The sequence below is a fragment of the Sceloporus undulatus genome, chromosome 4 (genome assembly GCF_019175285.1).
Source record: "Sceloporus undulatus isolate JIND9_A2432 ecotype Alabama chromosome 4, SceUnd_v1.1, whole genome shotgun sequence".
Classification (NCBI taxonomy): domain Eukaryota; kingdom Metazoa; phylum Chordata; class Lepidosauria; order Squamata; family Phrynosomatidae; genus Sceloporus; species Sceloporus undulatus.
Genome location: NC_056525.1, coordinates 66,418,206 through 66,431,704, shown reverse-complemented (window position 1 = coordinate 66,431,704; position 13,499 = coordinate 66,418,206). Strand labels below are relative to the sequence as shown.

At 42.4% G+C, this 13,499-nt stretch overlaps 2 protein-coding genes across 5 annotated transcripts in view; one reads left to right on the top strand and one right to left on the bottom strand.

Moving 5' to 3' along the window:
• Positions 1–3,161, top strand: part of ITPR3 (inositol 1,4,5-trisphosphate receptor type 3) — a 161,484-nt gene extending 158,323 nt beyond the window's left edge. For all 4 annotated transcript variants that reach the window (XM_042462366.1, XM_042462364.1, XM_042462363.1 and 1 more), the window contains 2 exons: positions 978–1,139; positions 1,579–3,161. In XM_042462366.1, the coding sequence (XP_042318300.1) occupies positions 978–1,139; positions 1,579–1,647 (231 nt within the window). In that variant the 3' untranslated portion in view covers positions 1,648–3,161. The remainder of the gene's footprint in view (positions 1–977; positions 1,140–1,578) is intronic.
• Positions 3,162–4,121: 960 nt separating this feature from the next.
• Positions 4,122–9,281, bottom strand: LOC121928092 (ubiquinol-cytochrome-c reductase complex assembly factor 2). The gene is made up of 4 exons (XM_042462368.1): positions 9,053–9,281; positions 7,610–7,684; positions 7,219–7,288; positions 4,122–4,490 (listed from the first exon to the last, which is right to left on the bottom strand). The coding sequence occupies exons 1-4, from the start codon at positions 9,188–9,190 to the stop codon at positions 4,396–4,398; spliced, it is 378 nt and encodes a 125-aa protein (XP_042318302.1). The 5' UTR covers positions 9,191–9,281; the 3' UTR covers positions 4,122–4,395.
• Positions 9,282–13,499: the final 4,218 nt, after the last annotated feature.

Below are 13,499 nucleotides of genomic sequence, written 5' to 3'. Positions count from 1 at the left end.
ATGACTATAACAGTCAATCTACTGGGAATACTTCTTTAAAGGAATGTCCTGGCTGCTATCTCATACTTAAAGGCAAGGTTCTATTTCAATATCTGATTCTAACCTGATGCCACTTGAGTTAAAGAAAACTAAAACTAAAATTCGCGCACCGTTAGGCTCTGGAAGTTGGTATATAAAGCTAGTCTGCTAGCTCCGCCCCCTTGTGACTCACAGATGTGACTCACAGAAGCTCCACCCCCTTCCGCACGAGTCACCCGGTCTCAAGCACACGGTCTCAAAATGGCTGCCAAGCAGCTCCTCTCCTTCTCCTCTCTCTGGCTGGACTGCTCTGGAAGCTCTGGAAGTTGGTATATAAGAGTCTGCTAGCTCGCCCCCTTGTCCAGGTTAGGAAGAGAAACTGTTGTCTAAGCAGATAGTCTTGCAACAGTTCCTCGTGCTCTGGTAATCTTTTATTGCAATGAATTATACAGAAGGCTGTGTTTGAAAGGTTAAAAGATTTCAGTTACTTCAAAATAGGATTGTGGTATATTAATGGGGACTTTTCAATAATAAAAATAGGTGTCAGTATTGTGTCATTCCAGACCGAATTATACATGTTGATTTTAACTTTTAAAATCCTACATGGTTTTAAAACTAGATTGATTGGAGGCAATTTTGTCTGTTACCTCCACTAAAGGAGGCAACTTGTATTTGGTCTTTTCAACAGTGATGGCACCTTGTCCATAGAATTCCATCTCCAAAGAGGGTCACCTGGCATTTACCTTCTGGTGTTAGGTTCTTCTTCTTCCAAATAGCCAGTGCTTTTTATTTTTGCCATTTTATTCCTGTTGCTTTATTATCTTGTATGTTATGTTTTTAATTGTATATGGCTCACAGAATCTCCATTATTATGTAGTTTAAGCATGTAATAAATAAATAGTAATTCTGTACTATTACATTTGCTCTTTAAATTATTTTCCCCCCAATTACCACTTCAGAATAAGAACTTGGACTGGTTTCCACGTATGCGAGCCATGTCTTTAGTCAGTAATGAAGGTGAAGGGGAGCAAAATGAGATCCGTTGTCTACAGGATAAATTAAATTCTACCATGAAGTTAGTATCCCATCTCACGTCACAGCTGAATGAACTAAAGGAGCAGGTAAGACAAAACCAGTAAAAGGGATGCTTGGGGCTGGACCAAGAAAAGCAAAGCACGTTTAGGCTTTTTCAAATGTCAACATATTAGCCCACTTTTGCTATCTAAAAAACACTTGTTTTAAGCACCAACTCCCTGCTGGACCTTAGAGGGCTGTGCCCACATTTTTGTCACCTCCCAATTTTGGAGGCTCTAAAATTTGGAAGTATCCTTGTCCTCTGGAACAATTTTAAGCACAGGGAACCCCCCCCCCCCAAACTGGAAGGTACTTCCAGCATTTCCAATTTTGAGAAAACATTTCCCCCAGCCTAAAGGGGGCCTTGAATATACCATTGTCACACAATACAGAGCATGACAGTGGCAGCTCTAGTGAAGTATTTTGCATGGTTTCAGAGGGTGGTGGTAACAGCAACCTTTTGACTTTCCCTTTTAAAAATTTCAGATGACAGAGCAAAGAAAGCGAAGGCAGAGGATGGGTTTTGTGGATGTCCAGAACACACTGAACCACTGAGACAGCAAAATCAACTTCTCCAAGCTAAAACTGTAATATACATATGCACTTCCTGAGGATACTTGGTACTAGGTTCCCTGCAACAACCTCATCTTCAAGGAAAGCTGATCAATGACATGGTCCATACTGTGGAATCTCAGCACCACCTTCTGTTTATCTCTAGTAAAGTTGATTGCAGATGGTTTATTCAGCAAAAGACTTGAAGTCAATTAGTGGGATTGCATTATGTGGATTTATAGTTTACCACATATTTGGGAACTTTGTTGCTCTTTAAGATAACCCATGTTCTACGAAGAGAGTTGTCTCTCCATGCACTACATTTTGATGGCTATCAAGCCAGGTGCATATAGTATTGGCACTATTACTAGCAAGTAGTAGTTTGCTATATTTTAACTTATTCCAGAAGGGTCCATGGAATGTCAACATACATGGATCTAACTCTACAGCTTATCATCTCAAAGTCCTCTGGAGTCAGTGGATTTTTTCTTTTATGTCTTGAATCTTGTCTCATCCAAGTAGGAACTGGAATGATGCTGTTAGTAATGTTTCAAATGATGTTGGATGGCACATTATATTGTTGGGAATGAAAGGAACTTTTTTATTCCACAGAGACTTTGTAGGAACACACAGGGAACAACTCAGCTGATAGCAATTTTAGCACGTTCCTGGATTTCCATTTGGCAATTAGAATGTGTCTTTGTCCCTCAAACTCATGTCATTCACCCAATACCCAAATTATCATTTGATTGTTTGGTTATTAATTTGGCTAAGGAAATAAAAAAGACCATAGTGACCCCATTAGTGGAAGATTACATGTTCATTCTTACTGTGAAAAGGCAATCTATGTTATTCTCCTGATAAAGAGGCAGAGAGTATACTTAAGGTTAATTCTGCTTCTAGGGAGAACAAGGTGGTATAGCTGAAGTATATCAGCTTTTTGAGGCAAGGTATTAGTATGCTTTCATTACTACCAGTAATCACTGGAATGGATGCTGAAGCAGCACTAGACAGTTAGAGATTCAATTGGGCAGGGAGAAAGAAAAGAGACGATTCCAATCTTACAGTTATATAAATGTCCCTTGCTATGATATGAATTCCAGCCTCTTCCTCCCTCAGCCCTTTAGACAGCTATACAGTATGAAAAAGTCTATTTTTAGTTTTGTTTCAAGTTACACCACCACCACCTGTAGATAAAACAAGGCACCATCTGAATGAGGCAGGGAGATTGCTTGATAAAAGCCTGGTCTAGAGTAATATTCTATTTGGGGACAAGAGGTGTTTCATATTCCAGACACCTGTTTTCCTTCTAAGCAAAGCAGAATGTACATCAAGTGTACAGAATGATGTGCAGATTTAAGAGAAAGTTTGGGGGGGGGAACCTAATCAAGTAGACCAGCTTTGCTATCTCTCTTGTTCTGGTATGTTTTGTGAACATTTTAAAAAAAATTTAAATGGAAATTATATGAAGTTTTAACACCCAAAATCAAATAAAATAAAAAGGAAGGGAGGTGAAAGAATTTCTTCTTGCTATGCTGGTAGAACTGCAAACTTCTCAGGTATGACTGAATAGCATTCTCAAGACCTATTGAAATAGTCATAGAATTTTAGAGTTGGAAGTGATCATCCATTTTATTCCTACTCAGTGAAGAAGATAAAATGCAACCGTAGCATCCCTGACAAGTAGGTGTCTAGCTTCTGCTTAATACCTACAGCAAAGAAGGCACAAACTGTGCAAAGAGCATGAACCATCCCTACCTCAGAACTCTAAGACAAAGATCTGAAAGGAGATTCTGTTTTGTTGGGAGTACAGAGAAGAAAGCACGGTCCTGACATTTACTGGGATGTTGGGAATCTGGGCCCCATAGTTTGTGCTCTCCTGAAGACATATAACAGCAGAAAAGATATTCTGGGCAACCTGTATGCTATTGCTGATTTTCTCATAGCAGAAGCCTGAGACTCTGCAAAACAGTTTAAAAACCAGTGCTGCGCAGGCTACTCATTTTTGCACAATATTACTCAGTACATTGCAGATGTACCAGCTTGTGAAATCGGAGGCTTTCACAGCCGGCATCCATAGTTTTTTGTGGGTTTTTCAGGCTATAAGATCATGTTCCAGAATAGTTTTTTCTTGACGTTTCTCCAGCAGCTGTTGCTGGCATCTTCAGAAAAAGAAGATGCCAGCCACAGCTGCTGGCGAAACATCAAGAAAAAACTATTCTAGAACATGGCTTCATAGCCCAAAAAATCCACAAAAAACTAAGTACCAGCAGTCTGACAGAAATATACAAGGACATTAACAGGAACATGGGCTTGACACAACATAGTATATTGTTTGAGGATATCATTTCTGAATTCTAAAAAGTACTACTGAAATACAACTCCTCTTATGGTCCAGCACGTCAGCTGCAATATGACATCTTACAGTAGTCTTTCCAATACACAAAAATGTAAACAATCACAGAATGGCAACCATATCACCACATACTGCAAATATATTTAAAGATAAACTTGTTCATCCATAAACAAATGTTATAAAATAGGCCTGGCTTATCCCTTTGCACAGTAAGTTCTCACCAAGTCTACAATCAGTATCCAAACATTGTCCCCATGATAACAGTTCGTAGATGAGATGAAAATTGACTAGATCTTTGGATTTAAATCTTGATGATGTAACAACAATATCTGTTTCAAGAAAGCTTATTTATCCTGTCAAAATATAGTTTAAGAACTCTGGACAGTAGGATATTATCATTTGGAATCTTCTTCAGGAGGCTTGGCAGAGAATTTTTCACGTATCTTTGTCCATTTTCCTTTCTTTGCTTCTTCCATTTGCTTCAAGCTATCTGCAACCATGGGAGGGGATGGACAGAGAAAGAGAGAGTGTGTTATACAAAGCACTGTATTGGTGCCTGTTTCCTCAAGAGGCTGCTTTACACTATGCAATTTTGCCTCCATGTATACATGTGATAAGCCAGGCACATGAATCTTGGTTTCACGTGCCTGTCGAATTCACATGGCTGGGGAAAAAACCCACATGTAATATTGCACAAACTCAATTTTAAGGTGTAACTTAAAAACCACAGGGTGTGTGTGTGTGTGTGTGTGTGATGCAAAACCTTAATGTTCAGCCAAATCAGTTTCTGCTTCTGTGCCCTGGGTACACGTGCCTTCTTTACTCAGAACATGTTCCATGCGTGGAGCCAGAAGAAATGGGCATTCTTCAAATACTGCACTGAACAGAAGCCTACTATTTAGCTATGAGTCACTTTGTATGTGTTTAAATGTTTTTTCCATAAAGGCTCTTTGTTTGTTTATTTACTGAAAGTATATTCTGCCTTTCTTTTAGAATTGGGTTCAAGGTGGCTTACAATGATTTTAAAGAGGTCCAGCCAAAACATTAATTTACAAAAGTTAACAAGAAATGAAACCTCACTAGAGCCAGAATAGCACAGTGGTTTGAGTGTTGGATACAACTCTGGAGACCAGGGTTCGATTCCCGCTTGGACATGAAACCTACCGGGTGGGCAAGTTACATGCTCTCAGCCCTAGGGAAAGGCAATGGCAAACCTCCTCTAAAGACATCTTGTTAAGAAAAACCCATGATAGGTTCACCTGGTCTCCATATGTCAGAAATGAAGGCACACAGTGCATGCACGCACACACATTATTTAAAACATGATTAAAGACAACTAAAAACACATTGTTTATTAAAAACATAGTTTCAATAAAACATGAATACATACACACACCCCTGCTCAAATAAAAACATCTACACCTGCTGGTGGAGAGAAAGCAGGGAAGGGGCCAATTGGACCTCCAGTGGAAGGAGGTTCCAGAGCTTGGGAACAGCCACAAAGAAGGCTCTCTTCACCAACCACATCTGCAAAGGTGGTGGGATTGGGAGAATGCCTGCTAACAACTGCATATATGCACATATAAAACTAAATTGTATGAAGAGGTTCTTAAACCTCAATTAACAACAAAAGAAAAAAGTTGGACCTTTTAAAAATTATTCCAAGCTGCCTTGAATCCCATTCTAGAAGAAATGTGGGATAATAAATAAACAACAAAAAGAGTGTATGTGCAAATTATTTAAACTTATTACTTGTACCATCTTAGACCCAAAGATAAACTACCATTGTAGGAAGACAGAAGCCAACAGAAATCTGTTGAATTATGGTTTTCTTTAGTGCCAGTGTTAGGAGTGGCTTCCAGCTGCTTTCAATGCAGGGCGTTTATATGACACATGCCTCAAAAGTGGGTGGAAATTGAAACGAAGCTGCACCCTGGGGCTAAAAACAAGCAAAAAGAAGCTGGGATACTCCAGTTCAGCCCAGAAAATGTGCAACTTTGCACCTGCATATAAGCACCTTGATGCAAGTGAAGGGCTGCAGCAAAGCAAAAAAATGAAAGTGTAACAACTCCAATGGATGTAATTACAGTATACACAAACCAGACAATCCAACTTGGGGGGGGGGGGGGGAGGGAAAGGGCATGTATGGGGGGCCTCCATGATTGTGCTTTTCTAAAGTATTACTTGCACAACAATGCCCTGTGCTGGTGGAGCATCATGACTGTGTGGCCAAACAAGGGGACGGCCCTGCAATGGGATGTCATCTGGGCGGATGTGGGAGGTCGCAGGAGGTGTGTTTGTGCTACAGTGCGCATGTATGGTGAGGAGGCAACAAAAAAAATTATCCAGCAGCATGGCTGGAGGCCACACTGCGCAGTCAAGGCTGTGCTTATTTCACTGCTTTGGAAGTGGGCTGTGCAGACAGCAGGATTTCAACCCACTTTTGGAAAAAGCAAGATTGGGACACTTTTTCCTGCCTGTCTGCTATGACTCTGTGTTTCTTTGAGACTCACTAGTACTGGGTCCACTCTCTTTCTTCTTCTTAGCTGCATATCTCAAACACAAGGAAAGCCAAACACTGGAAATTCAGCATTAACAGACATCATCTACTCCTTTTGATACTGAATTTGTTGCTCCTAAACTGACAAAACTAAAACAAAACAGGACCACTAAAACAAGTGGGCAGATAGCACTTTGCCTGGATGAACCCTAACATACCCTAAAGTACAGAACAGTATCTTTAAAACAAGGAGGAAGAAAGAGGGTATCATCATCATCCCATGACATAAACGACACAATGGTGATCAAACATGATTATGTGAGTTGCTTAGTGTCTTGGAAGAGGGTATGGCTGGCAGGTGAAGAGAAACATAGGTAGGGATACAATGCAATATTTTGTTTCAGAACCCACTTGAGACTGTTTTCTAGATTGTCATTTATAAATTGGAGTTCTAAATTCATTTATGGAGCTCTGCTTCATTACCTCAAACCAATGCTGTGTAAGTCACTAACATTTTACAGTCCAGCACTTACTCCATTCAAAATTCAATCCACTTCCAAGATGGTTCCTTGCAATCATATTAAGCATAAACATCTGCTTACACAAAGGATCGGTTTTTCTAAGCACATAGGAAAATGAGAGGATGTAAGCAGCACCTGAATCCCACAGTATTCCCCCCCCAAAAGAAAGTACACTGAGGAATAGCTAGACTAAGTACCTGTTGCAAGGACCATCTTGCATTCTTCCACTGTCACACCAGTGAAGCTTGAATCTTTCAGTCGTGGATACTATGCAAACAGGAGACAGTTACTCATTTAGACAAGCCTTTTTTCTAAAGAATGACATTCTTGTTCTCTTACCATATAGTGGGGCACTGCATGCTGGCAGATGCAATTTACTATGCTGCTACTGCATTACCATGCTCTTTTACAATTGGTGATAAAGCAAAGAGACACAATATAAAAGATTAAGCACAGTGACCCCCCCCCCTCCAGCCAAAGTTAACGATCAGGGTCTCATTCACATCAAGATTACACAACATGATCCAAAGGTAGCAAAGAGATTGTACTAATGGATAATTAGGCTTCTGCCCCACTGACAGGACTTACCTTGGTTTTATAATAATTGGTGTGGATTCTGACTAAACTCTCGAACATTTCATCACAGGTCACTGGATCAGGAATCTGCAAGAACACGAACGCCTCATGAAATCCCCCAAAGACTGCCACAAAAAACATTTGCACCATCTATTACTGTACATTGGACTGAATCATACTTACGAAGAATCTGAAATCTAGGATAAAAAGGAGCTAATTTGGATAATCACAGCTCTTGCACAAAACTCCCTGCTCCGATTCTGAAACGCAGGAGCCTTGATTCCCTCAGAAGGGACAACTATCCCACCATATTTTATCCAATTCTAACAAGCATTGGAAATTTTTTTTAAAGCAAATCAAAAATGGAAAGAATGAGGCACAAAACCTCCTGGGTTTTTGTCTGAATTATGACAGGCACAATGCACTCATAAGGGGCTAGTGATAGAGGTATTTCTTCTGCAGACCTTTTCAAAAGGGTGGCAAGAAGTGAAAGTACATCTCTTCCTGCCACCATTTTGAGAGGGAAGAAAACAGACGTCTGGAGTAATCCAGAGTTCTTGGGTATTTATGGGGTTGTCTGTGTGATTTTAGAGCAAAAACTGCCCCCAAATTGTGCTGAATTTCTATTTAAAAATGGGCAAGCAGGCGGGAGGGTTCAAGGGGAGCGTATCACCAAATGTTCTCTGCTCCTGCCTTAGATGATACCAAAAGGGTACCTCAAAAAGTATCTTCTGTTGCATTAATCAGGTGGTGGCCAATGTTCAGAACCAGGAAAATAGGGTACAGCCTTGAGCTTTACATCTTTTTGTATTCACATTGCAATCCTTGAATAATACTACAGCTATCAAGAGGGAGGCTGGAAGAGCATTTTAGGAAGAAAGAATAGCCCAAGCTATCTAGCGGCAGGTTTACACAATGCCCTTACTGTATTCTTTTGAGTGGGTGCATTATGCATTTCTCCTGCCATTTGGCAGGAAATGTCTCTTCAGTGTATCAAATGTTTTATGCATACGAATTGACTTCAGTGCCACAAGCATCCATTTAAATTCATCAAAGCCAAGTGTCAGTTTTGGGAAATTTAAAGTGGGTGCAAACAGAAAACGCCTCCTTAAAGAGCAGATTGCTAGTCTGGCGACACACAAAACAGAACAATGTCTTGTGCAGCTCTGATCATGATCAAGCCATGCCGCTTCTCTGGAAACCGCAGGTCTGCCATAGATGTATCTTTTCTCCAAGGAGTCCATTACATAATGATGTACTTAAATGCACGGATAGAACTCCAACACATTTAGGGGCCAGGTAAGTGAAGTGCATTGCAATCAAGGAGGAAAGCTGCTCTAATTCCCAGAATGCCATAGCAAAATGCCAGACAAAGGCTTATAGCGGGGCCAAACCGGGTTATTTATCCAGTGCGGATGCATCCCACCACAGCCGCCCCTGCTGGCCGAGCCCCACCTGCGTGTTCTCCCCCTCTCGGAAGGCCTGTGCCACCCGCTGCCGCAGGAAGGTGCCCAAGTCCCGCCCGCGCTTGGTCTCCTCCACGGGCCACTCCTCGCAGAGCTTCAGGAACCGCCGGTACCGCGTCACCGCCATCTTGGCAACTGCTTGCGCGGCGCCATTGGACGGCGGGGTCACGTGGTCTTCTGGCTAGGCTAATTAGACCTTTAACTCTTCCAATCCAGGGCCTTGGGAATCTGGCGCTTGCGCAGAGCACACGATGGACAGTACTGTATTAGGAACAGAGTTGCGCGTGCGCAGAGCATTCGCCGCCTCAGGAACGTTCCACGAAAGACCGCAGAGATAAGAAAAGTGAAGAGTGAGATGTGTGTGTCTCTCTCTTTGCATAGCGAGTTTCCGAGTTCACGTGGCAAGGAAAGCTTTTATGTATGTTCACCCCCAAACACACTGCAGGAATGATCCGGTTTGAGACTGCTTGAACTGCCCTGGCTCAGTGTTAGGGAATCCTGGGAATTGTAGTTTGTCTGGCAATCACCAGAGGTCTCTGACAGAGAAGGCTAAATGTCTCACAAACACTACAATTCCCAGGATTCCCTAGCAGTGAGCCAGGTTTCAAATTGGATTGTTTTTTCAGGCTTGTTTTAGAAGGTTTAGAAGGGCAGCTTTTTCTGCCCCAAAAAGTGCTGGTCATGGAATCACCGAGCTGGAAAGGGACCATCTAGTGAAAGAGGAGTTAAATGTCACACTGAAGTACAGATTCCAGAATTCCACAGTACTGAGACATAGCAGTTAAAACGGTGTCAAACCGGATTATTCCTGCAGTGCGGATGCAGGCTTTGACACCTCAACCATTTCTTTTGTTGTTGTGTTGCCTTCAGGTGTTTTCCGACTTATGGCTACCCTAAGGCTAACCTATATCATGGGGTTTTGTTGGCAAGTTTCTTCAGAGGTTTGCCTTTTGCCTTCCTCTGAGGCTGAGAGAGTGTGCCTTGCCCAAGGTCAACCACTGGGTTTCCATGGCTGAGTGGATTTTCACAGTTTCACACAGTACCACTCAGTGGTTCCCAAACCTTGGCCATCCAGGGTTTTTGGACTTCGGCTCCCAGAATTCCTGACTGTTGGCCAAAGTGTCTGAGGCTTCTGGGAGTTGAAGTCCAAAACACTTGCATTGGGATATACAGTATGCAGTCTCATGCTGTAGAAATCTTTTGCGCGTGCGCAGTTGCGGTCAGGGCTTGAGAGAGGATTGCGTCACAGATTGCGAGTGTGAGTGTGAGTGGCGACGAAGGCAAAGGCGGCGTTTGAAGCAGGGGCGCCGTGGTGACTTTCACACGAAAACGGGGACTTTTCAGAGCTTTTGGTGTGATTTTGGTGCCTGGCTCTATTTCAGTGCCTTTTTGGTGACTTTTGCCCATTTCAGCTCCAGCCCTGACTCTGAGAGCAAGGCTGGCTACAGAGAGAGCAACCAACCCTTTGGAGTGTCACACACTCACAGTTTTCAGCCAATCAGAGAGAGGACTGGAGCGTGGTCGCCGCCCCCACCCTCAGGAAGCTCTCTCTCTAGAGGGCTTTCCAGAGTTGTTCTTCAATGCTCTTCTCCCCCATACAAACCCCTGGCTGCATCCACACTGGAGAAGTACTACCCCGGTTTGGCCCCACTTTAACTGTTTTCTGGCTCAAGGCTATTGAATTCTGGAAGTTGGAGTTTGTTTGGGCCCCACAATCAACTCCCAAAATCTCATACCCTTGAGCCAAAAAAGAGTTAAAGCGGTGGCAAACCGGGGTATTTCTCCAGTGTGGATGCAGCCTTCCAGGGTTGATGGATTAATTCTCTTCTGCAAAGCCACATATATTCCAGACATCTGGAAAACCCCATGATAGGGTTGCTTTAGGACTACCTGTCAGAAAGGTGTGTGTTGTGGTGAGAGGGACATAAATATAGCTGAATTATGCTTTCTGCTTCTGTACATGGCTTTGCAAAAGAATCAGTAGACTCATAGAATGAGCTACAGAGCAAAGTGTAAATGGGCTATTGGCCCCCATTCTTTTTTTACTGTGTGTGACCATAGTACACACTCACCCCCTCACCCCTCCTTTCTCTCCCTGAATACAATGGCCTGTGTCTCAGCAGTAGCCTTGAAGGGAACAGGATCATCCTAGCTAAGTATCCCTTTGCATTCCAGACTCCAAGCAAATGTAATGCCAATAAGAAAGTGTGTGAACACTGCATGGACAGTGAATGAAACCAATCACTTGATGTTTAGACAATAGCCAATTAACTGCCTGTTGTATAATCATGTGTGTACTAAATAGCCAATTAAGCTAATGCTATGTAAACAATGAACTGTGTTTTACTATAAAAACTTTTGGAAAGGGCTATTGGGCGCGACAGCAATTTTATCACCATCTGCTGGTGTGCTGTCGTCTTGGCCAAATAAAGTGCGTTTTGCCTATGGACATTTCGGTTTCTCGTGTCTCACTCAAGGACTCTCCTTTCAAATGAACATGCTGGGAATGTTTCCCTAACAGTGGTCCTTCAGGACCTAAGGCGACCCTATCAGACCCAGCAACATCGGGGACTGCCTGAAGGAAGAGGCCCCTCCCTCCTCAACTGTCATCTCGGCCTCAGAGGGAGCGATCAGGCAGACCCAGCAACATCGGGGACTGCCTGAAGGAAGAGGCCCCTCCCACCTCAACTGTCATCTCGGCCTCAGAGGGAGCGATCAGGCAGATCCAGCTCCATCAGGGACAGCCTGAAGGAAGAGGCCCCTCCCTCCTTAACTGTCACCTTGGCCTCAGAGGGAGCGATCAGGCAGACCCAGCAACATCAGGGACTGCCTGAAGGACGAAGCCCCTCCCTCCTTTAACTGTCACTGTGTATTTTGTATTGTATTCTATTGCAATTTTTACTGTACACCGCTGTGATCGTTGCGGAATAGCGGTCTATAAATAAAATGTATTATTATTATTATTATCATCATGGGGTTTTCTTGGTGAGATTTGTTCAGAGGGGGCTTGCCATTGCCTTCCTCTGAGGCTGAGACAGTGTGCCCTGCCCAGGGTCACCCAGTGGGTTTTATGGCAGAGCTGGGAATTGAACCCTGGCCTCCAGAGTAGCAACACTATGCCACACTGGGCTGCTTTTATAAATCATTTACAGTGGACCCTTGTTATCCGCTGGGGTTTGGTTCCAAGATCCCCCATTAAATATAATGACATAGCAAAATGGTGTCCCTTATAAAAATTGGAAAACCAAGGTTTGATATTTGAAATTTATACCTTTTTTAACATTGTCAAACCATGGATGCTTGAATCCGTGTATAAAAAATCCATGTATAAGAAGAAGGGCCAACTGTATTATCAACAGAGTATGAAAAATATATTAAAATTTGTATGTGGAGAGGTCTTGTAGCACCTTTGAGACTAACTGAAAGAAAGAAATTGGCAGCATGAGCTTTCATTGACCAGTCTACTTCCTCAGATGCAGATCCTTTTGAGGAAGTAGACTGAAGTCTAGGAAAACTCATGCTGCCAATTTATTTCAGTTAGTCTCAAAGAGGTTATAAGATCTCTCCACATACTGGTTCTACAGACTAACACGGCTATATCCTTGATATTAAAATTTGTTTGGCTTCTTTTGGGCTCCCCCCCCCCTCAGTATTGCTTGGCTTTACATTAAATGTTTAACTTGGCAACCCTGCTTTCCCTGCCTTATCCCCATTTCTAACCCACAGTACTATCAACTGAGTATGCTGCAGCCTTGTCCTTCTGACATTTTGCAGATGAGAACTGGGACCTGTGTGGCTAAGCAATATCAGGGTGCGGTTTGTGTGTTATGTGCCTTCAAGTCATTTCCAGCATATTTGCGGCCCTAAGGCAAACATACCATTTCTAAAGGAGTTATTCTCCGAGGATTTTTAGTGATTATTCTCTTTTTGTGTTGAAAACTCACTGTGGTCTTTTCCCCAAGTGTTTTGATAACTGCTAATTAGGGATTCAAATAGTTGTATGAACTGAATCTTTGAAAAATAACAAAAAGTTTTGTAGCACAAAGGTACAATTTGTCTTATATTTCAGAAAGCTTCATCAATCTTTGCTTGCCAGAGGGTGGCAATGAAGCAGAGAGACACTCGGCTTCTAGTTATTGTTTGAACTACATGTACATGAGTTACTTTTCTGAGACAGAAACAGAAGGTATTTTTTAAAAAACAGAATGGCACAAATGAAGCAAAGTCGTTTGTCTTAGAAATGTTGAAAGCCCAAGTATGTGCACTCTGAATATTAACTGCCGGTTGCATGTTAGCAGTATTTGGCATTGTGAAGAACGTCTGGCAATTTCCTGCAGCTGGGTAGCAGTCAAAGGAGACCATGTACTTAGCCCGATTTAATCTTCTTGTCACAATTTGTGATTATGCACAAGCCATAGGCAGTAAATAGTTAGCAA